The 23022-nt window shown below is 44.9% G+C and overlaps 2 protein-coding genes across 2 annotated transcripts; both read right to left on the bottom strand.

Moving 5' to 3' along the window:
* Nucleotides 1-2413: 2413 nt before the first annotated feature.
* On the bottom strand, nt 2414-7531 carry LOC120651446 (U1 small nuclear ribonucleoprotein 70 kDa-like). The gene is made up of 11 exons (XM_039928923.1): nt 7365-7531; nt 7164-7278; nt 6933-7012; nt 6339-6414; nt 6182-6246; nt 6011-6073; nt 4197-4278; nt 3940-4102; nt 3579-3644; nt 2796-3494; nt 2414-2706 (listed from the first exon to the last, which is right to left on the bottom strand). Exons 1-10 carry the CDS (start codon nt 7461-7463, stop codon nt 2804-2806), a joined length of 1500 nt encoding a protein of 499 aa, XP_039784857.1. The 5' UTR covers nt 7464-7531; the 3' UTR covers nt 2414-2706; nt 2796-2803.
* Nucleotides 7532-17523: 9992 nt separating this feature from the next.
* LOC120651445 lies at nt 17524-21524 on the bottom strand. Its single transcript, XM_039928922.1, has 5 exons — nt 21244-21524; nt 19859-20361; nt 18629-19523; nt 18362-18479; nt 17524-18259 (listed from the first exon to the last, which is right to left on the bottom strand). Exons 2-3 carry the CDS (start codon nt 20343-20345, stop codon nt 18739-18741), a joined length of 1272 nt encoding a protein of 423 aa, XP_039784856.1. The 5' UTR covers nt 20346-20361; nt 21244-21524; the 3' UTR covers nt 17524-18259; nt 18362-18479; nt 18629-18738.
* Between the last annotated feature and the right edge of the window lie 1498 nt (nt 21525-23022).

Raw genomic sequence — 23022 nt, 5'->3', positions numbered from 1 at the left:
TGAATTGTATTGAAAATCCAACCAGTAATTTTTTCCTTGAATATGCAGGAGAGTTGTGCATCTTTGTATTAAGGAGAAAAAAAGATCCAATTACGGAACCAACTCCCCCACTTGGATCAGAGAGGGAAGAAGGAGAAATGACACTTCTAGGACTATTACAAACAAACTAAGGTGCTGGACCTGACCAATGATAAAGCACAACTAACATGACTAAGTTGCTCTGCCTTAGCCCAGTGCAGCTAGGCCCGTAGCACCACAAGTTATCCAGGAATGAGATTTGTTTTTTAAGGCTTGTAGTGCAACTTGAATATTTGGGGCCGATCCGTCGAAAATACAAGAGTTTCTATATTTTCATAGGATCCAGGCTCCAAGGATAACAAGGGAATTGGATCCTTTCTTACGCTGTTTTGGCACCTTAGTCCAGGATTTTTTTTCCACCACTCAGCAAAGGATTTGACTCATCAAGTGGACACCAAAGAAGACAAATCCAAAGATTGGAGTAAGCCGAACCAAAATTGCCGGGCGAACACACAAGAGGTGAGGATGTGTTGTGCTATTTCGTCCTCTTGATCACAAAGGGGGCAGTGAGCTAGGTGTGGAAGCCCTCTTTTTTAAGGCGATCCGTTGTCCAACAGCAACTACGAACAGCCAGCCAAACAAAAATCTTGCACTTGTTGGGAGCCCAGTTTTTCCACAACTGTTTCCATGGTTCGAATTGAATGGACCCAACGAAGAAAGCTCTATATGGTGATTTTGAGGAAAAATTTCCTAAGCTTTCAAACTTCCAGTCAGTGGCGGATCTAGAAATGGATTAAGGATTCCTTTCTTCTTCCTCCCCTTCTTCCTCCTCATTTCTCCTCAAAAATGGAGGGAGGCTCCATTATTTGTGGGAGTCTGGGGGTGCACGCACTTTTACACAAAGCATGTGCAATAAATAGAAATAGTTCAGATATGAAATGGAATTCCTTATGCTATAAGAATGAAACCGACATCACTGTATCATCATAGTATAAGATGAGATATCTTATTTTGCATGTCTCATCTAAAACTAATAGATAGTCAAATCTGTCGCATTGTTCCATTGTATCATACCCACCATCAATGTGAAAATCTTCAGATCTTCCCTTCCATCTTCAAATCTTCCCTTTCATTAATTACTTGATCAGACTCTACTATGCTGTCTACTGGCGCTCTCTGTTTTGTGAGAGGAACTGTCTACTGGCTATTTGGGAAAGTTTCGTTTGTTATCAAGAAAATACTTCACATTTACTTTCAAGAAATAAGGCCATTCTTGACAAAAACCTCTCTAACCAACTCAATCAGTGATGGTATTCACATTACACATGTAACATCTATAAGTAGATAGGCGTCGAATAGGTCCGCTTGGACTTAAATTTGTTTCTCAAACATTTGGTTTGGCACGTAATGGAATGTAAACCAGAATGAGGGTTACATTTATAGCGTATTTGAATGCCTAATATCGAAAAGTTACTTCATATTTTGCATCTTACTCCTCTCTCATCTGTGCGTGAACAGAATGTCCAGATAAATGACTACCGTTACTCTGCTTCATCGCCCAAAAAGTTATGCCTTGTTCTCTGCAACTATTGTTGCAAGAGGTGCCTCGGTGTCCCGTCTGGCACGTCCGGTAACAAGGAATAGTGCCCCTACTACAAAAGCATCAATTTTGCCACTAGAAATGAGTAAAATAATTGGAAGCCATGTACATCTGGTTTGCAATGATCTCGGCATCATTGCATATACATTCTCAGGAGTTGGTATCATATCAATCTTCAGTCTTTGTTGTAATGTTGTCTGTCATGTTATAATGTTGTTTTTCAAACTGAGTTTACCTCATCTAGCATGATTTCTTATGGTGGAATGACTGTTTGAGTTGGAGTTCTCAACTTGACACGAATGCTTGCATTCTTCTGAATTTATTCTAGAATTTAATCGGTACTATTCTTTCAGCGATTGTCAACTCAATAAAAGAAAAAGGAAAACTTGATTTGGTTGCCCTGGCCAATCCCTTTAAATCATTTACCTACAGAACAAGTCCCTTACAAAGTTCAAACAAACTTTTTTTTCGTCTAAATTTTGCAATACAATGCTATCGACGGCTTCACAAACGTGAGTCTTCAAGACGTCAATTTGAAATATTTAGTATTTTATAAGTCTTCTATATACATGCACACTAAATCTTTGTTTGAAAGATGGACACCGAGGAAGCTTCTTTACCACATCTTAATATATAATCTTTATTTCAAAGTTGAGCACCTATGACAAGGTATGTGGCACTTCAAATCAACTTTTGAAACTCATGCAAGTAGAAGCGTGAGACACAATAATCTTTCCCAATGCATTTGCGAGCGAATTCTCTAAACTGCTAACGTCGAGCAAGGGATCAACAATGTAAACGTATACCAAGTTCCATATATCGCAACAAGATGAAACAGTTTTGAAGTATTGAAAAACAAAATGTACTAATAAAATTTAAAACATTCCATACAAAACTTAAAAACACAAAAGTACAAAGCGAAGGCAATCATAATGCTCCCCACAATCTGATTACACAAACATCTTTATTATTCCGGAATAAACTGACTGACAGCACGTCATACTTCATGCGTAAAGGCATGCTTTTGCTTCTTTCTGAGGTTTGGCCAACATGGAGAAACATTCCCAACAATTACTACGCCGCCGAAACTAAATTATACAAAGAACCAACTGAGAAATCATTAGCGTTTTGAAAAAAATAATCTCAGAATATAAAGCTGCACGTTTGCCAATCTTACCGCTGCAATCAAGCCTCGTTCATGTGCTCGCCAGCTCGGTGATACTGGTAGTCACCTTCCTCGTATGCCTCACCTTCCTCAGGCCCTTCAGGTTCTGCATTGTTAGGCTGCACCTGATAGTTTGTTTCCATTTTACTGTACGAGTCAACACGATAGTACTCATGGTCATGCCTCTTTGAGTGCTCAGTTTCATGCCCACGTCCATCTTGACCATAACCAAATGCCTCATGGCCTTTGTGTTGCTCATAATGTCCATAGCCATAATCCTGCCCGTAACTGGACAGATTTTTGTCATGTTTTGGCCCACCATTGCCATAGTCTGCATCCCTCTCGTGCATGTGGCCACGTTCCCGCTCGTGACTGGGGCGCTCATAATCTCTTTCACCACGGTCCCTGCCCCTCTCACGATGGCGATCATGAGAGCGGCCACGGTCCCTTTCTCTATCATAGTCCCTACCACGATCCCTGTCCCTGTCCCTGTCACGACGATCATGGTCACGGTCACGGTCACGGTCACGGTCACGGCCATGCTCTCTTTCCCGGTCTTTCCCTCTCTCCCTGTCCCGAGTCCTCTCACGGTCTCTATGGTGGTGCTTCTCTTCTCGTGAATCACGATCACGAGTCCGGTCATGTGAACGCTCACGGGGTCTCTCATCACGTTCTCTTTCCCGTACCCTTTCACGAGACTTCTCCCGATCCCTGCAGCGAAAATTATTTGCACAAAGAAGCAACTAAGCATCAAAGACACCAATTCAATAATCCCTCCTATTTGACATGGCTTACCTTTCAGCACGCCTATCATCTCTCCTAGGCTCTTCCGACCTGGGACGCCCACCATGTTGTTGCTCCCTGATAACCAAAACACACGTGTTAACACGACAACCAGATACCATACTAGCAAAATAAAAAGATGACAAATAATAACCAAAGGCCCTCAAAATTTTCAACATCAACATTGAGATGTCAGTGCATCAGATGGTATGAAGGGCGTCACTATAGAAAATCACAAAATATAAAAGGAGCAGAAAAACGTTGTAGCTAACAAAGTGCCAGAATAAGCATTATTGACAAGTTGTCTAGTGCCTCTTTCTAAAAGATCAAATAACTTTTTATATAGGTGATCAAAATGAGATAATGAATGTACCTAGCAGAATCTTTTTTATCAGTATCTGCACCACCCATCCTGCTTGATCCCAGTCCACCACCCAATCTCCTGGGACGCCAATTTGGAACAGTTCTACCACGCTCAACATCAACTAATACCCTTTTATTGTCCACTTTTCTCCCATCTGCTTGCTTGTATGCATCTGGTGAAAACCCAAGATGGCAGAGAAAATGTAAGTTATGAGGACTTAAACACTACCAAGTGGAAAACATGCTACAAACAATAAAGAACCTTACTTTTCATGTCACGTGTGTGCATGTACTCTATGAAAGCATATCCTCTAGGTTTACTTGTATCCTTCTCAGTTACAAGCCGAACCTGCAAAGACCAAATAAATCGAGGAAAGTTCAGTAAGAAAGCTCCACTGAACTTGACAAGGTATGTTAGTTGTCGTCGTGTTCGTTGTTTGTCTATTTTTAGCATATTCTACACTGCACGACAGACAGGCATAAAGCCTAAAACAGCCGTGCTAACCTTGCATATGTAGAGCTTCCACACGAGGAGTGAAATCCAGCACAGATCAACACACTTGGAGTAAAAAGCGCTGTCTGGCCGATTGGCATATGTTGGGAAATACATTGGATATCCCCTTACCAGGGAACTTATACTAAAGAAAAAGGGTGTACGATAGCACTAAATACTATACCAAGTCGCCCTCCACCGGTGAAATTTGTTCAGCCTTCGTATTCCAAACGAACAAAAAAAATTACAGAAATTAAGGTGATAATACCAAGTGAGTGATGTATACCCCTTGTGCACAAAATTGACGAATCCTCAACTCTAGGAGTTGAGAGAAGCACTTAGCATCTATCATATTGTGTAGTCATTTCCTCCACAGAAGCAGAATTTGGCAGTGCCACAAGCTTTAACAGATCAATGAAAGTAACTACAAATGCTATACTCACCAGTGAACCTACCTAATTAAGCCCAGAATGTAGAAATTGTTGCTTGCTGACAAGCTGCTTTTTTAAAACATACAAAGTGATCTATGGTTGCTTGTGCCACAGTCAGCATTTTCCAAGATTATTTACCCCAGTTAATCATTATGGGAAATGCAAGTTTGTGGAATGAGAATCAACTCAACCTTTTACTACCTTCGCTTGGAGAAATGGTTTGGACAGCTCCCCAAGAGATTTCTCAACAACAAAAATGAATTATACTAGGAAATAGAGCGCCTAGGCCACACACAAGTGCAGCCAAAGTTATCTGTTTGTGCACATTCGTGTTCCCAATAATGCCTTATAATTGGTTGTACAGCTATGCAGACATTAAAATGGCTTACCAAAGATTCAGAGCAAAAGACTAACTAATTTACCACGAAGTATACATGTATGCCTATCCCATCTAACCCCCAAAAGGTATAAAGATGGCTTACAAAGAGAGCAGAATGTGTGGAGCTTCTATCTCACAGAGATGATTGATATTTCCTTAGTTTAGCATAACACAACTGACAAGAGTAAACACAGACACCCCTCCCACACCAAATTCTTTTCTTGTCTGATGTTTTTATACCCTAAACAATCTAAAACATCAGTGTGTTTAACTGATTAAAATTATTGAAAATATTTTATGCTATAATTAATTTCATATTATTATAATCTTAGAAAAAATAAAGTACCCATAAAAGGTTAACAGTGAAGTATTTAAGAGCAAACAGTGTGTTCTCCGATGTGTGAAACAGAGCAAAAAGTCAATAACTCCGAAAACTAGAGTTCAAGTAAAATACTAACACCATGTTTACCAAACAATGACAGAAAATACAGAAAAGGTGCTTCCCAATTTTCATTAAAAAGAACATCTGCATGAAAATTTTCAGAACCCACAAAGAAAACAAATAAGTGCAGCTTTCAGGAAATTCTAGGTCTGAAATGGCGCAACAGAGACACATAATGACCCCAGATATCGCAAACACTTTTCAGAGGAACATAAAGTGAGCCATAAACTGTTCCCCGCAGTTTTGACCAACGATGGTTTGCATTTTAAAATGACTGAAAAACCTTACCAAAGTGCAATAACTTCACCTGCATAGGAATTTGCCACATGTACTTACCCTCTTAATAGGACCATAAGCTTCAAACTCCCGTTTAATCTTGTGTTCAGACATCTCGTAGTTCTGCAAGAATTTGGCACAAAGCAAATTAGCATTGTGCAACAAAGATAACTTCCCATCTAACAATTTTCATGAGTAAAGAATGTGTCAATTAGTAGCAAAATAACTTACAAGTCTTGCAACAAAGAGTGTTTTGTATGGGTCACCAGTGGCATTGGGATCACTCTGCGGGTCATCTACATAAAAGCAAATCAAAACAACAATGTTACCACATCCATCATTTTGAAAGAAACAATGAGCAGGATGTCTTAAGAAAAAAAAAACATACACTTCTGAAGCTCTTCAGCAACCTTAGCTGCACCTTGTTCGAGCTTATTATTGCGAATCCTAGCCTTCTTTTCAGCCTGTATACAGAGCATATAATACTGAGATAGGAGATAGAATAATGATACATTACGCCTCCAGAATGCACTAAGATATAATCCAATGAATATTAACAAGGGCAGAATTTGAGCTCCCGAAGCATGTTCTTCACACAATCAACAACATGACAACATTTCTCAAAACATTAAGACATAGTTACCAAACTGGAACAAACTCAAATTGTGGACGTTTTTGTAGTAGAAATAAATATCAACGTTTACATGTAGGAATGCCCTTAAATATCATGTTCTCCCAGAGTGATTTGAATTTACAAGAAGGTTTTGGAAGGTATTGTTTTAACTAGATACAATTCTTTGTAAACAAAACACCACACACCGTAACAGACTGGCTACCTCAGGAACCCAGTGAGAGAAAAAAAAACTGTAAAAACCAATCCCAAGCACATCAATAACATACAAAGCTGCGTTCAGGTCACTCAGAGCACAGGAAAAAAAATTCATGGCAGCATGAACAGGCAATAGAGAAAAAGAGAGCACACCCTTGTCTCACACGTGGGCACGGGGGGAGCATATTCAGGATCCCCAGGCTCGGCAAATTGCGACACAAACTGCGCCATCCCTGCAGCCATATTAACAGCCAGCAGATCCATCAGTCGGTCAGTGAGCAAATACCTTCGGAACATCTACTAAGACAAACCCTTCAAAACATCTATATCTATATAGTAGAGAAAATAATGAAAGAAGATAATCCCCAGATTCGACGGATTCACCTGTGTATGCCGGCAATTTGCGCTTCTCGAGCGGGGGCTTGTACTCGAGCGGCGGCCGCGGCTCGAAGAGCTTGAGCAGGTTGGGCGTGAGCCCCGTCGGGTGGATCTGCCCCATCTGCGAGCGAAGCAAATCCAAAGCTCGGATCAGGCAGCTAGGGTTAGGGTTTAGCGCGGGGGGAGAGGAGGGGATCGGTGACTTACGAGCTTGAGCTGCTGGACGTTGGGGCGCTGCCCCTGGCCCCTGGGGCGAGAGTCCGGGTTGCCCCGCATCTGACCCCCGCCGTGGCCGTAGTCGGCCATCGTCGACGCCGGCGAAGAAGGCGGCGGCGGCTCGCGAGAGAGAGGTGCGAGGCAACCTCGGGAGAGGGAGGCCCTCTTTGTTGCGGTGGAGGCGGGGCAGGGGACTAGGTCACGCTTCGAGACCGCGCGCGGGGCCCACGCGGCAGCGTCCGAGTCGATGCGCCCCCCCCCCCCCCCCCCCCCCCCCCGAGATTTTTGCTGTTTTGACCGCGAAACCGTTGGCCTTCTCTAAAATGACCACGATATGTTGGGCTTCTCTAAAATGACCACGAATCCGTTGTCTTGTCTGTTAAAATGACCACAGCTGCTGTTTTAAATTATTTACTGTTTTTTGGAAGTATTTAGCCACGAGAAAAGACCAAACTATCCCTGTTATACCTCCAGGCGCCCAGGAGCAGCCCAGGAACAGACCGGCGCTCCTGGTACGCGCCAGGGACCGGGGGAAAATGCCGCGGCGCTCTGGTAGGCTCCCACGACCGGCAAAAAATGCCAGGAACCTATCCGGCGCTCCTGGGACCGGAAAAAAATCACCCGAAAAAATTCAACAGGGAGTTGCAGCAAGGAAAAAAGAAAAAAAACACTCAACAACAAGTAGATTCATTTGAACAGTTAATTCTCATATTGAAACAATAATTCTCATATTCAACATTCAACAAGTAGTTCAACATTCAACAGCAAGTTCATACATTCAACATCCAACATTTGGTTCAACATAAAACATTTCAAACAACATTTAACATTCAACACTCAACACTTGATGGAACTGATGCATTTTTGTTCTTCTTTGGAGCCAATTTTCGAGCAGGCCTCCTGTTTGGGAGCTGAGATGAACTTTCTTCTCCCATCTCCACACCAAGTGTACTACATATACATGATACGGTTACAACAATTTTTTATGACAACATTTTTTTGAAGAAAACAATGTTAGGTTGTTACCTAGTTGATGAAGGTTGAGGAGGGAACCAATTTTTAGTAGTGTTCTTCCTCGGTTGTCTCTTCCTGCAGCCATCAAGTCAACAAGTTTTAGCTCCAAGTAAATAATTATTAGGTCCAATATACAAAATAAAAATCACTTGCCTTTTCTTGGTTCCATTTAGCTCACATTTGTAGCTACTAGCTCTATGTCCCAACAGGCCACAATTTCTGCAAGTTGTGGGGCCTTTAATCCGTTTCTTTTCTTTCTCGGTCTTCATTCCTTCATAATTACATACCAATTTCTCGGTCTTCTTCTTACCACCACTACCACCTTCAAGAGCACCTTTGATTCTATTCTTCCTCTGCCGGCCAACACTTCTTCTACCAAGTGGTGCACCAATTTCAAGTTCTAGGTCAACTTTCACCCATTGTGATCTGTCAGGAAGTGGTTCTATTAATCTCTTGTATGCATTCTTGAACCTTTCCACTGAGTAGTATTCATTCACAAAGTTCTCCATCTGCACATCTCTAGTGGATTGTTGTGTTATAAGAGCTAAAGCATGTTGACATGGTTTACCAGTGTGTTGCCATTCCTCACATGAACACTCATGTAAGTAAGCTTTCACAACATGTCTCACATTAGTACTTGTCATGTCAACTACTTGTGCAGCATAATGATCACCTTGTACAACATTCAAGTGAGCAAGACCCCTAGTTTGTGCCCTCAAGATATGTAGGACAGCTGGTAGTATCTTACCTTGTATCCTTTGTGCAATCTTTCTCCTCTTATGCCATAGGACCATTATCATCTCCCTCAACTGGTCAGCAAGCTCATGTACAGGCAAATCTTTGATACCTTTAATCCACTTGTTAAAAACCTCAGCTATGTTGCTGGTGACATAATCACACTTGATGGCCGGATTGAATGCACTTCTCATCCATTTGAGGGTGTGATATGTCTCCAGAAAGACCTTTGCATCAGCATGAGCTTTCACTATAGAAATGTGATGGTCATGCACTTTCTTTCCTATATGACCGGGCGGCCGGATACATATGTTCTTTGTTTGGAAAAGGCCTTTTCTTGTAATTGTCCATAAGATGTTTGAAGCACTCTCTATGTTTAGCCATTGGGAAAACATACTTGATAGCATTTGCTAAACATTTGCAAGCATCACTAGCGATAGCAAGTAGTGGAAGATCTCCTATAGCCTTGTGCAAATGTATCATGAACCACGTCCAATTATCTTCATTTTCAGAATCAATGAACTCATATGCAACAGGATACATCCAATTATGGCCATCCACACTACATGCTGAAGCTAAGTGTCCACTCCATCTCCCTGATAGGGCAGTAGAGTCTATGGCAAGATAAGGCCTACATCCTTCCAGGAAACCCTCAATGCAAGGAGCAAGTGCACAAAAGAATCTACGAAAGTAAGGTAGACCATCTTTTACCTCCACATCAACTTCAATGACACTGCCTGGCATCCTTTTCATTACCTCAGCTTTCCAATTATAGAGTAGCCCAAAACTCTCTTCCCAGCTGCCATATAAGTCCTTAAAAGCCTTTTGCAAACCACGCCAAACTGTGTCATATCCAATGACACAGTTATGATCATCCTGCAGCTTGATTTGCATGTCCCGTGGTCCCATATCAGGAGTTTGCTTAAGGATAATAATTGCCTTTGAAGCAACCCACTTCGCACTAGGAGTAGTTGTCTTCCTCCTCATGCTAGATGTACAACTATGACCCTCATGCCATCCCGCCACCTACATTAAAACAATCACCATCAGTAACTACAAGGACCATCATATTTGACAAAGTAATATAACAAAGGACCATCATATTTGACAAAGTAATATAACAAAGGAGAAGCTAAAGAAAAAAACATTACAATGATAGTTTGTCCACCCTTTGTTTCAGGTCGTCCATGCACATGCCAAGTACAATCATCGGAGCCCATACAATATCCATCATATCTGACGGGAGTGGTTTTTGCTACATGCAACTCAAATTTCTGATTCATGGCATATTGCCTTACTGCAAGCCTAAACTTTTCCATTGAGGGAAACAATGCACCTAGTTTGAACTCAGGATTATCTGAGTCATAGTTAATCACCCTGTCATCTGGTATGTTATCATCCACAGGAATGGCTGCACCATCATCAATATCTATATGTGGAATTGTAGGCGCAGCCATCCTACCCCTCCCTGTCATTTCATCCTGAGCTTGGAAACCCAAAGCATTGTACAATTGCTCATCACTAGCAACTTGCAACCTCCCTTCCACATCAAGGGATTCGATAATTTCTAAAGCATCCCAATCAATTACCTCAAAGGCATTCTCAATAATTGGTTCGACATCTGATCCACTTGACAATGCAAGCCTGCACAATAATATAATGGTCGCATAAGGTAATTGGTTCGACATCTGATCCCTTCCTCTGCCCAAACACAACAATGCTAGAATTTTACCTTTCACAGATGGGAGGCTGCTCGGAAGCAGGAGCGCCTGCTGCCGGGAGGGGCTGCTCGAGCAGGAGGGGCGGCGTCGGCCCAACCAGGAAGGGCGGCAGCAGCCCAAGCAGCAGGGGGGCGGTGCTTGCCCAAGCAGCAGGGGGGCAGCGGTACCCCAAGCAGCAGGGGGCGGGCCTGCGCTCGGATCGGCCTCCGCTCCATCGCCGGCCGGATCCCACCGCTCCCGCTCCTCCTCCGCGGCGGCCTCCTCCTCGCGCCGCCCGGTTCTGGCCATCGCGGGAGCGCCGGCCATCGCGGCGAGCGGGGCGGCGGCGCCCGTAGTCGCGAGCGGGGCGGCGGAATCGGTCGTTGCGGGAGGGGCGGCGGCGCTTGTCGTTGCGGGAGGGGCGGCGGCCGTCGTGGGACCTGGCGGCGCCGGCGCCGGAGACGCCGCCATCCGGAGGAAGGCGGCGGCGTCGGGGGTGCGGGAGTTTTTTTTGTCGGCAGCAGAGAGATAACGTTTATTTGAGTGGAGGGTAGTTTGGTCAGTTCATGTGGAGAAAAATTAACAAAACATTAAAAAATGAAAAACTTAAATTTGGTCATTCTAGCGTATGGGACAATGGATTCGTGGTCATTTTAGAGAAGCCCAACGTATCGTGATCATTTTAGAGAAGCCCAACGGTTTCGCGGTCAAAACAGCAAAAATCTCCCCCCCCCCCCCCGGGGCGCCGACCCCCGGGTTCGAAACCGGAGAAAATTGCCCATTCGACAATAAAAAAATAGAGTTTGGCTATTTGACACCAAAACATAAAATCTTGCCTATATATCTCTAACCTGAGTTTTCTTTGTCTATTTGACACTGCGTCATATTCTGTTAGTTTGACACATGGGCCCCATTTGTCATCTCGTTCCTCTTTCCTCCTCTCCCCAATCCATGGTTGTTTGCCGGTTGCCCCTCGCGCCTCCGCCGACGGTTCCGCCTCGCCACACCGAGCATCTCCCCCAGTAGCACAGTATTGACGTTTACTTACGATTATTTTCAGGCGTCAACTTGATTAGAAAATCATGAGAGTTTGTATTTCTTACACGCATCTTTATCCAAATAAGTCCCTGAACCACACTTCACCTTCTAGAAAATGTGTTTTTGAGCTAATATGCAGGTTGCAAGCACACTTTAGCCCGATATAAAATCACAAAAATTATCAGAGCACCGATTCAGGCTCAAATGGACTAAGTGTAGTTCAAGAACCCAGCTCAGACAAGTCAAGACAGGCCGAGACCAGCGTAGAGCAGACAAGGAGGCTCAGGATAGCCTGTTGGACGAAGCTGGGGGCAGTTGGCGCCCCTGGGCCGTCGGCCGACCACCCTGGTCGACCGACTAGGCCCGTGGGCCCCACCGCCTCAACCTCGACACGTGGCGCCTCCTTAGTGGCTGCTTAGGTCGGTTCCAGGGGTCTCAGCCCGTGGCTCCCTCCTATAAATATAAGGGGAGGGGGTAGAGAATGAACACACACCACACTCACCTCTCTTCTCTAGTTCATCTTGTGTAGTCTATAGGTTTAGTGGAGTTTAGGAGAAGTTTAGTAGTCTTCGAGTCGCCGGAGTTGCACGAGAGTTCTGGTATGGGTTCATCTCTAGATCTCTCTTGTAATATTCGGTCGTTCGTAATAGAATTAGACTATGGTTACCGATATCTACTCGAATTATGTTCTGAGTTATCGGATATATGCTTCTTGATTTGGTTGCGTTATCATTCGATGTTTACATTGCATGATCATCCTGTGCTTGCGATGGTTAACATATCGGCCTTAGAACTCTATCAACTGCTCCAGTATTCGTATGTTTGCTCTAGTGTGATGTCTGTCCATTCAGAGGGTGGGGGCTCCGTGCGGGATGCTAGAGTATCGCTTACTAGTGTAGACATGATGTCTAGATTAGCTAGGTGTTGCTGGATGTCAACTATACCCACGATTTGTAGAGGTAGCCGGCAGGTGGTGACAGCCCTGTTCGAGCCCTAGTAATCCTCCACGTTCGGTATGGGGGTAGGAGGTGCATAAAGCCGCCGGGGTGTACGAGCTCCTCTCGTTACTTCGATTACGGTCTCCCTGTTGTGTAGTTTCATCTCTGACGATCTAACCATAAAATAGCATAGATATAGCTAACCTAGCACAGTTGACTCGAGCTCTAACTTCTACCTTGCTCCCGGCCTATAGCATCTTATTTTCCTTTTATTTATCAAGAGAATAGTTGTGTGTGTGTCACACTACCTCCTACCATGTTATATATCTTACTCCTATTTATGCACTTGAATATCCAATTGAGATAAAGTTCATCAACTAGTCTACATCTCTTCATTCACCGCCTTCCCTGCGGAAATATAAATGACACCCCGGTATACTCCCGAGTAAAATACTACAGCGGTATTCCGTGTGCTTGCGGATTTATTCATGGTTCATGAAATACCTGCCACCCCAATTGGCGTTTGCGGACGTCATCGCTGTTTCCCGGTGGTGACGCTGGTAGGCGCCAACACACAGCTCTCCCTCCTCTGCTCTCTAGTGCCTACCCCCTCTCTCTCCAGTAGCTCACCGGCATCCATGGTGGTGCCGAGCACCACTACCAACCCAGCTCCCGTCAACCCCTCCCTGCGCGGCGTGGCGCAGCTGCGGCCGTTGCGGCCGGCGGTGGGACCCGGTGGCACGGCGTGGCCGCGAAGCAGCCGACGCGGCGCGGCCACCAGCCCAGCGCGCAGCGGGCGTGGGCGGCCCCAAGCTCCGGCGATGGAGGCCCCGAACGGCAAAGGCCAGGCCCACAACGAGGCAACCCAGGCGTTGTAACATCCCAAAAATCAGCTAAATTAAATCGTGCGATAATTAGTTTCAAAACCAAGTGATCATCTTTGAGCTTAAAGTTTTCCATAACCCCCTTTTTGTGTCGGGAACTCTCCCTTTTTCCGCCCGATCTCCCGATCCCTGTTGGACACAACCCCGACACCCTATTCCATCACCCTGTTCGCCCTTGACCCACGCACGCGCCCGACCGCGCACGCGTGATCGGCGCTGCGCGTGGCCGACCGCGCGCCGCGGATCCGGCGCGAATCTCTCTCCCTCTCTCTTCTTTCTCTCTCTCCTCCCCTTTTTCTTTTTCCTATTTTTCCTTTTCCCTTTTTCCTCTTTTCTTTTCCTTTCCTCTCTCCTCCCTCTCCTCTCTCTCTCCTTTCCTGCGCGCTCGGCCCTCCCCTCCTCTCTCTCTGCTCCCGAGCGCCGCCGACCCGGCTTCCTCCCCTCTTGCTCCGCTCGGCCGCGCGCACGCCGCCCGCGCGCGCCTCCTGGCCGTGCGCCCCACCTGCCCAGCCCGCACACCACGACCCGCCTCACACGCCCACGCATGCGCACGCACGCCACGCCGCGGCGCCCCGAGCCGTGCGCGCGCCCACGCCACGCCACGGCCGCCTGGCCGCGCTCGCGCGTGCAGCACCACGCCGCCTAGACCCGCTGCCCAGCGCCCCTCGTGCACCGCCCCGCCGCTCGCCTCTGCCCGCTGAGCCGACGACGCGTCACGTCACCGGCCACATCACTGACCCGCACGCACGGGCCATCGCCCTGGGCGCACAGCGCCGGCGACCTCGGCACAGCGCCGCCTGCGACGGTCGCCGCCTACCCGAGGCATCGCATCACCTCGCCGTACGCACCTCGCCCGCCATTGACGCCCGCACAGCGCCGAGCCGGCCCCGCCGCCATTAACTCGGTCGCCGCCCTTCGCCCTCGCCCCTCTCCCACCTCCACCACCTTGGCTGCCTATAAAAGGGGCCGCAGAGCACCCCTGAGCTCCACCGCCGCCCCCCTGACTTCCTAGCACCACCACTCGCCATTGCCGCCGCTCCCGAACGACCGCCACCGCGGAGCTTCCCTCCCCGCAGCACCACGGCCAGAGCCAAGGTAGGCTTTGGGATCCCCGAGTTTCCCTCCTCCTTTTCCCCCGGGACTGGCCCGCCGATGAGCTCCGTGGCGCCGCCCCCACGCTCGCCACCGCCTGCTGCCACCCGCCGCCGTAGAACCGCCCCTACGGGCCACCATTTCCTCAAATCGAGGGAGGGGATCGACCTCCCACGTCGCCCTCCCTCTTTTCCCCATCACTCCGGCCGTCCCCGAGGACCAGGGTCGCCGGCCGAGCGCCGCCGACGCCCCCAGGCCGCCTCCCCTGTTTTCCCGTGGAGAGAGGAGGAAGAAAGGGCCATTTAGCCCAAAACCCCCTTCCCTCCAGCCAATTTAGTAAAGAAACCTACCACCTTTTGCCACTTTGCAAAGAAAACCATGCCCTTTATCCTATTTCAAAATAAACCCTCCTCCCATATAAACATAGTTATAAATAAACCCCTGACCCTTTTTAGAATGACCCAAATAATTTCTAAAATACAAACCAAGCCCCTGCCTTCTTAAATTTAATTACAAATAGGCCCTTGGACCCTGATTTAACCCCTAACCCTTTATATATCTTATCATTTCATGCACTAAACAAGCTCTGATTGACCCGAAACTCTACCACGCCTCTCATAACTTAGTTTCAACCATGCCATTAGGGAACCGCCCAAAAATATTACTCTGTATCCCATATCTTATGTGTTCCCGATTCGAGCTCAACGATGGATCTTTGTTTGATTGTGTGCTTGTTTGTGTGCGCTGTAGACCACGGAGTAAACGAAGGTGAGCCTGTCAACGAGCAGTACTGTGAGCAGGTGAACGAGGACCTGTTCCGCGACCCCGAGCCCGAAGGACAGGACCTCCCCGAAGGCTACGAAGACGGCAATTTCAATCCCATCCTTTGATGCATGTTTCTGTCCTAGTTTTTATAAACACAACCCAATGGCCTGTTTTATAAAATTGCATAAGTTTTGCTTGCATGAAAACAACCTAGATTGGCCTAATGTAAACTTTAGCCTACATTTTAGTCATGTTTGGATCACCTAGTGGACTAAACTTTTAACCTGTTTGGATCCATGGAATGGACTAAACTTTAGGTAGAGCACATATTTCTAATATAGAAATATCAGTTTGATCTTTTCACAGTTCATAGGTTGGTTTAGTCCAAATTAGGTGGGGTTTATAAGAACTAATGGACTAAACTTTAGTTAGGATAGAACTAAACTTTAGTCTATATTTTAATCCACATGTTTGATCACTTAATGGACTAAACTTTAGACCTAAAGTTTAATCCACGGATCCAAATGTAAGAAAGGTAGATTTCAAGTTACCTAGATCGACATAAATTGAGAGTTGGTCTAGCAGGTTCGCCAACAATCAGGTGATTACTGAAATTTTGAAATAAAAAATCTTAGTCACATCATACCAAAACAACCTACACTATAAATAAAGTATTAAAGGATTGGAAATCTTTCTCACCAAGATTAGGCTCATCTCTCCCCTCACAGAGGATCTATTTGTAAGGGCTAAGGGGCTACAAAAGTGTTGAGAATGCCTCAAATCCATTACTTGGAAAAGACAAAATAGATATTTTGGTCCTTCAACTTTTTTCCTGCAGGCGAAGTTCATCCGTCAACTTTTAGATCAGTCAATCTAGTCCTTCAACTTTTGTTTTACGGGTCAAACACATCCTTGTGCTGCCAAGAGGAGGTGTTTCTTACTAAGACTAACACGAAAAGTTATTTTGACACTTGGCTTGTTCTTTCCTTTCTGATGGTGCACTCTTGATTGGTTCTTCTGTTGTATTGACTCTTGATTTGAATAAACTTAGGAATGATTAGTTCTTCTATTGTATAGGCTCCTATTGAAATTGTAAGGGCGATGTTGACTCCTAATTCTTTTTTGTGTTTTCTTATACATTATCATGCTTTATTGTATTACAAACATGACACTCAAATTACAATTTTTCCCAGCAACTCTACATGATGTCAGTGTACTCTTAATCTCTCTTTATTTCTATGTTAATGCATTTCTAATGGGAACTCATCATCCGCTTTGGCGATTTGACAAACACACTAGTACCACTCATGGCGGAGGTAGTAAGTGAACCAGACGTCCAGACATCATACTGTTCATATCCTTCGGTTGAGGGAGAAATAGTAGCTTTGATGGTGGTACATTCTCCCTGTATTTTCAATTTGGTATGCTGCAAAAAATTGTCTGAAGATATTTTACAGACAATTCATAATTTTGGTGTGCCGTAAAAATTTTTAGGTGGTACCGGAATAGAAAATATGGACCAGACGATGAAAAGAGAAAAAAAAAAAGAGAAGATACACAAGTTTTACAGAAAGAGCAAGAGGAGCTCAGGCGTGCAAAGACTAGGTAAAACTACCATCGCAGGAAGGTTGGCCAAATCAAGCATAACAATTGAATGTCCCTATGGTAAGAAATGGAAGGCATGGATTATAAATGGTAATTGTTCACTGATTTGTTACCAGGGCTGGGTGATGGTGGAGCCCATTCCATTAAGTGACGTACGGAATACCGTCCAAACAGGTCCTATCCAAACAAATCTACACGATTTATTTTAATTATATTATCTTGTAATTTATTGAAATAGTTGTAATTTGAGTGCTGATAGCAAGCAATACAGAAAGAAATGCACAAATAAAGAAATGATTACCTGAACTATGCTATAAACATGCACGGGTCAGTTTGACGATTTTTTCAAATAAATGCTAAGTACCAGAAAAGGCAACAATTAGGCACATGCACCATATATATCTTCTTGCTCAGCAGAGCAGCAAAGGAAATTAACTTAGTAGTACCAAAATAACATTGCAATCAACCAAGGTTACCAGGGGCCACAGAAAACTGTTCACCACATCCTCCAAAAGAATCATACTACCGTGACAACTGAGCTCTCAAAGATAATTAAATACCCTACAAACATCACACCCTGTCAGTACCAACCATAATCATCTGGCTCAAAGGTCTTTCAAAAACTCATCCATGTCAAAAGGATCAACCATCCGGACCACATCACCACTTTGTTCACCACTCTCATCATCACTAGGAATCAGCAGATCCTGCTGCCCATAGTCGTTGTCGATGTCTTCATCATCAACCAATAGGGAATCATTTTCTCGTTCAGTGTCTGACTCTGTCTCGTCAGTCAACCTTGACGTGGGACTTCCCTGTTCAGAATTCATCATCTCATGGAAGGATTTCCTAAGAGTATAGTGGTCTCCAAGTATATATGATCCATTGGTGACGTCGACAAGAAGTTGCCATGCAAGATCATCCCTGTTAAAATGTTCAGCATACATGCCAACCCAATCATACTCCAACTCACAGTTTTCTAGGATCAAAGGGTCAAAGTTACTTCCTTCTGAACGCTGCCTTTCAGACCTATTTTCCATCATCCGGTTGAATCGAATATAAGCATGATCCTCCAATCTCTTCCGCTCTGACTGGTTCATATATGTGGTATGGATCTAAAATAAAGACAGAAACAAAGGTTGTCAATACTGCTGTTCTCACTGGGATAGCTAAAACATCACACGCTTGTGTTTTGTTGATGCTGCTTGGGCACTTACAGACTCGAACGTAGTCCAGTTGTGATCATAGCCAGATGCTGAACAGTAAAGACCAGTGATACGCCATGCAAATTTTGGAGCTCTCCAGCAGACCCACCATAGGCAGTCCACCAATCACCTAAATGTTAGACAAAATCCCAATATTGTAAAAGCTTATAGTAACAGGAAATCTTGAAGTCTTGAAAACAGATATAAGTTGAACAAATTTTGTGAAATCATAAAAGGGAAGGGAAGCTAGAAGCAGAATTCGGACATATGTTTACTTACTTGGACTCTTTTTCTTCCGTTGTAGCATTGGTAATTTCTTTCCAAAGTAACTTTCTGCGCTCTCATATTGATCAGCTAGGTCACTTACCTTTGAGATTAAATCATCATCATCAATAATCATTTTCTTTGATGTCAAAATATTTGTTTGGGTTCAGAAACAATGCAGCTTCATATAGCTTTTGCTCCATTTGTTCTGCCCAATGCAACTCAATAATGTCAATTACTTTCTTCAGTATTACAGGATTGCATGAAAAAGAATCACTGATTTTCTTCTTAGCAAGATCGAGGCATGCAAAAACCTCTGGCATTGCTGGCTTTTCACCACTGTAGACCATCCTCAAAACAGCAAGAAGTGGTTCTGATGCTTTTATGCAATCTTCTACTCCATTCCAGAATGTGGGTGACAACACAATTTCACGCACGTTGGCCCCTGTTTCTGTACTTGACAATTTGGACCTACTCCAGTCTTCATTAGTGAATAGACACTTCATTACATCTTTATGCTTGTACATCCTCTTCAAAGTTAGGAACAATGTGGAGTATCGAGTGGTTGCGGGCACCACAAGTTCCTTCCGACCTATCTTGTTGCACATTGCACAAAGAAATCTTTGATGCCTATAGACAAATGTGGTGACATGCTTGGCCTGCTGAATATGTTTGTTAAATTCTTCCAACCTCCCAATGTCCTTCAGCATAAGGTCCAGGCACTGGAAAGCACAGGGGGTCCAAAACAGAGTAGGATTCCTCTCCATTAGAAGCCTGCACGCAGCCTTAAGTTTGTGACTGTTATCACTGACAACCTGAACAACTCTGTCCCTACCTATGACCTCAATCTTGTCCTCTATCAGATCTGCCAAATCTTCATAATCTGATAAATATGAGGCATCAGCTGAACGCCAAAGGTTGCTTAGCCTAGCGGTTAAGACACTCGAGCGGCACTCCACAGGTCCTGAGTTCGAATCCCCATGGGAGCGAATTTCAGGCTGTGGTTAAAAAAAATCCTCTCGCCGGTCCCGTGTGCTAAAGCACTGGTTAAGAGCCGGCCCAGGTCGGCCTGAGGACCGTGCATGGCCCAGGCAATTCCCAGGGGTTACGGTTCCCAGTGTCAGGGCGGGGCTAGGGTTCGGGGATTTTCTCGGTCGGGGAAGCCGAGGCTTCTTCTTAGCTTAATACCGGTGGGGCGGTCTTTCCCCACCCGGCCGAGTTTTTTTTTTTAGGCATCAGCTGAACCCAAGAAGAAAATTCCCTCCACACTACCAACCATGAAACTGAGCAAGTGAAGATTCCTCAAATTATTGGTGAAGGAATCCACCATAAGCGTACAACCGTGCTGCTCCCAGGCCCTCTCATGCTTCTTCCTCAGTTCAGCCACCCAATCCATCAGCTTCTCAAATAGAGGACCCATCAACTCCTCTTTACTGGGACATACATACCCAGGCCCATACTGTGCAACGGCCTCGACCATAAGCTCAAAGCTCCTATTGTTGATGATACTGAGCGGCAGGCCATTCTCCTGCAAGAAGTTGGACCAAAGCTTGGTAAGCTTTGCATGCAGTTTCTTTTTCTTCTCTGACAGCTCAACATCAGACTCAACAAAACCAGGGGCATGCCTTTCCCTAACAACCTCCTCAGGTGTCTTCCTGAACATATCCAATGTAGTCTGTATCATCTGCAGCTTCTTCCTCTTGGCAGGTGTAGCACGGAATCTGCCTGACATCTTCCCTTTTAGCTACCTGGATGAAGAAATTAAATTCGTTTGGTCAGTGCTCCATATATAGAGCAAATCTTGTGCAGAGAGAAAATTAATGCCATCATACCATTAAGGGAAATAGCAAAGATTAATTAGTTGCTATCCTGTAAAGCATCCATTGTGTGTGATGTTGTACACAGAATATAATTTTGATCTGCTAAAAGCATGGATATGTAGAGTTGAATCTTGTGCACAGAGGACTCTGTTCAATTGTGGTTCTTAATCTGAAACATGAATTTGCTTGCTAAAGAAGCATCCATCCATTAACCACGAAAGAGTAAACCTTTTGCACACAGAAATTAATCTATTGATGAGAATCATCCATCCCCATGACCCCATCCATATAAAAAGTGAATCTTGTCCAAAAACACGGAGCCACAAGTTACTTGCTACAAGACACGGATATGAAGAGTTCATCTTTGCACAGATCGAGGGCCTCGATTGGGGACTGACAATTTCTCCTACACTTGCATGCAGGTTTAATCTTGTGCGCAGATAAAAGAAAACTTTGTATGCTAAAAGGAATCCATGTAAAGATATAATCTTGCGCACACATAGAGACGACTCAACTTTATTAAAAGCATCCAAGCAGGGAGATTTAATCTTGCGCACAAAGAAATGAAAACTTGCTCAAAAGGATACAAAAAGACAGATCCAATCTAGTGCACAGAAAGATGAATTCATATGCTAAAAAGGGAAGGATTATGAGAAAAGGACGCTGGCAGGTCCATTACTAATAGCAGCCAAGATCTCTCATATCCGCTTCCACGGTTCCACCCATGGACTCAATCGATCGAAATCGCTCGCACGCAGAATCAGGGAGATGGAGACGAGAACGGTCAGGGGGGAGAGAGAGGATACGAACCGGGATCGAGAAGGAGCTTCGGCGGCTGGGGATGTCGCGGCGGGTAGCCCCGGAAGCAGTCGTGGCGGCTAGGGTTTCGCTCGTGCTACCTCTCACCCTCTGTGGCCCTGTCTGTGGAATCGAATGGAACCGTGTGGCAGTACTAGCGAAGTGTGGACTCCCTAATAATGAATGAATCGGTGGATGGGCGAGTCGTCCGCCATAGACTGTGGGGGGTGAGCAAGGCGAGGACGCCTAGGCGGCCATGGGCGACGCCTCAACGAACGCCCCACCCATGCTCAAAAAAAAAAAAACGAACGCCCCACCCAAATCGAGCGCCAAGTTCCCCCGAGTGGCGGGAACGCTGGATGGTGAGAGGCTGACGGTTGGGCCCACACGGCAGCAACAGTCACGGCCAAAAAGAACCGGGTCACACCAGAACCGAGATACATTAGAACCGGGTCATGTTATTGCTAAGTCCAATTTCAATGGGAGTTTCATGACATTAAATACTATCACTTTTGCTGACATGACAAGAAGAGAAAATGATGAAGTTTCATGGGATGTGAGGAGAGTTTCATCACCATGAAACTCATCTGGCACAGTTACCTAGTTCTCAGTTTAGGTAACTGTACCCATGAAACTCCCACTGAGACTGGTCTAATACACTATTGTGCCATGTCGCGGCGTGCTACCTACACACACTAGAACATCTCCAGCAATAGTCCCTACTTTTAGTCTCTACTTCGTATTTAGTAGGAGCTCCTATGCTATAATTACCCTCAACTCTAGTAGCAGTCCTCGTATTTCAGCACCTACTTTGTGGGACCCACCTGGCAGTCTTAGGTGGTGTTTGGATCCACAGACTAAACTGTCATATAAAAAAATCTTGCTATTTAAACGTATTAAATAAAGTTTAATTACAGCGATCCGTCCGGCGAGCTTCCTCGCTGCCAGCCCACAGCATCTGCCTGATCGTGGGCGGGGCACTCTCTTTCTCATAGGGGCAGAGCGAGAAAAACAGCGTTTTATGATAAAGAATGCACGTGTATTGCTACCGATGATAATTTTTTTTTCATGATGATCTCCAGCACCCGCCATAGGCACGGCAGACTCCGAGGCAGCATCATCAACCAAAAGGCTAGCATTTCGTCAACCAAATGGGCTCTTGCTAGGCACGGCAGACATTCGTCAAGCAATTTCCCTATTATGCCAATCTTGACTATTGAATACCAATGTAACAAGAAATGAAGAACTTGGTTTTATAGATTATTTGAATACAAATGTATATGTCCAAACATAACTATTGCTCATAGTTTTTATGGAACAGATCCGTCCTGCTTGCAAAGAATGTGTGCACCAAAATCCAAGAAAATGGTTGGTCTTTGAGTCGACCTCTAGAAAGCCACATTGTGCTTATGACCGGTGTATACCAGCAATATAATATTTTGTTGAACGAAGTTAGCACCAATATAGCAATATATTTGTGAATGGGAATTTACTAACCATAACCAATTCTTTCAGATGCTTTGTTACAGAAACTTGGCTGTAAAGTCCAAAATTATGTAACGCAACGATAGCTGAGAGGATAACCATGTAAAGAACTGCTATCCAATGCAGTAACAAGCTATACAAAATAAGCTTTACCCTAGCTCATTTGGACTCCTTAAACATTGACTTGAATGGCACCAAGATGCGCAAACACATATATGGGTAGGCATAGATGTGTGGAACACAGAACCATTAGTAGTACTCTCAAGACTTACCAGATGAGACCAACACAAATCGTCTAGGCTTTCA

Source organism: Panicum virgatum, chromosome 9K, assembly GCF_016808335.1.
Source record: "Panicum virgatum strain AP13 chromosome 9K, P.virgatum_v5, whole genome shotgun sequence".
Classification (NCBI taxonomy): domain Eukaryota; kingdom Viridiplantae; phylum Streptophyta; class Magnoliopsida; order Poales; family Poaceae; genus Panicum; species Panicum virgatum.
This window is presented reverse-complemented; position numbering and strand designations above follow the sequence as displayed.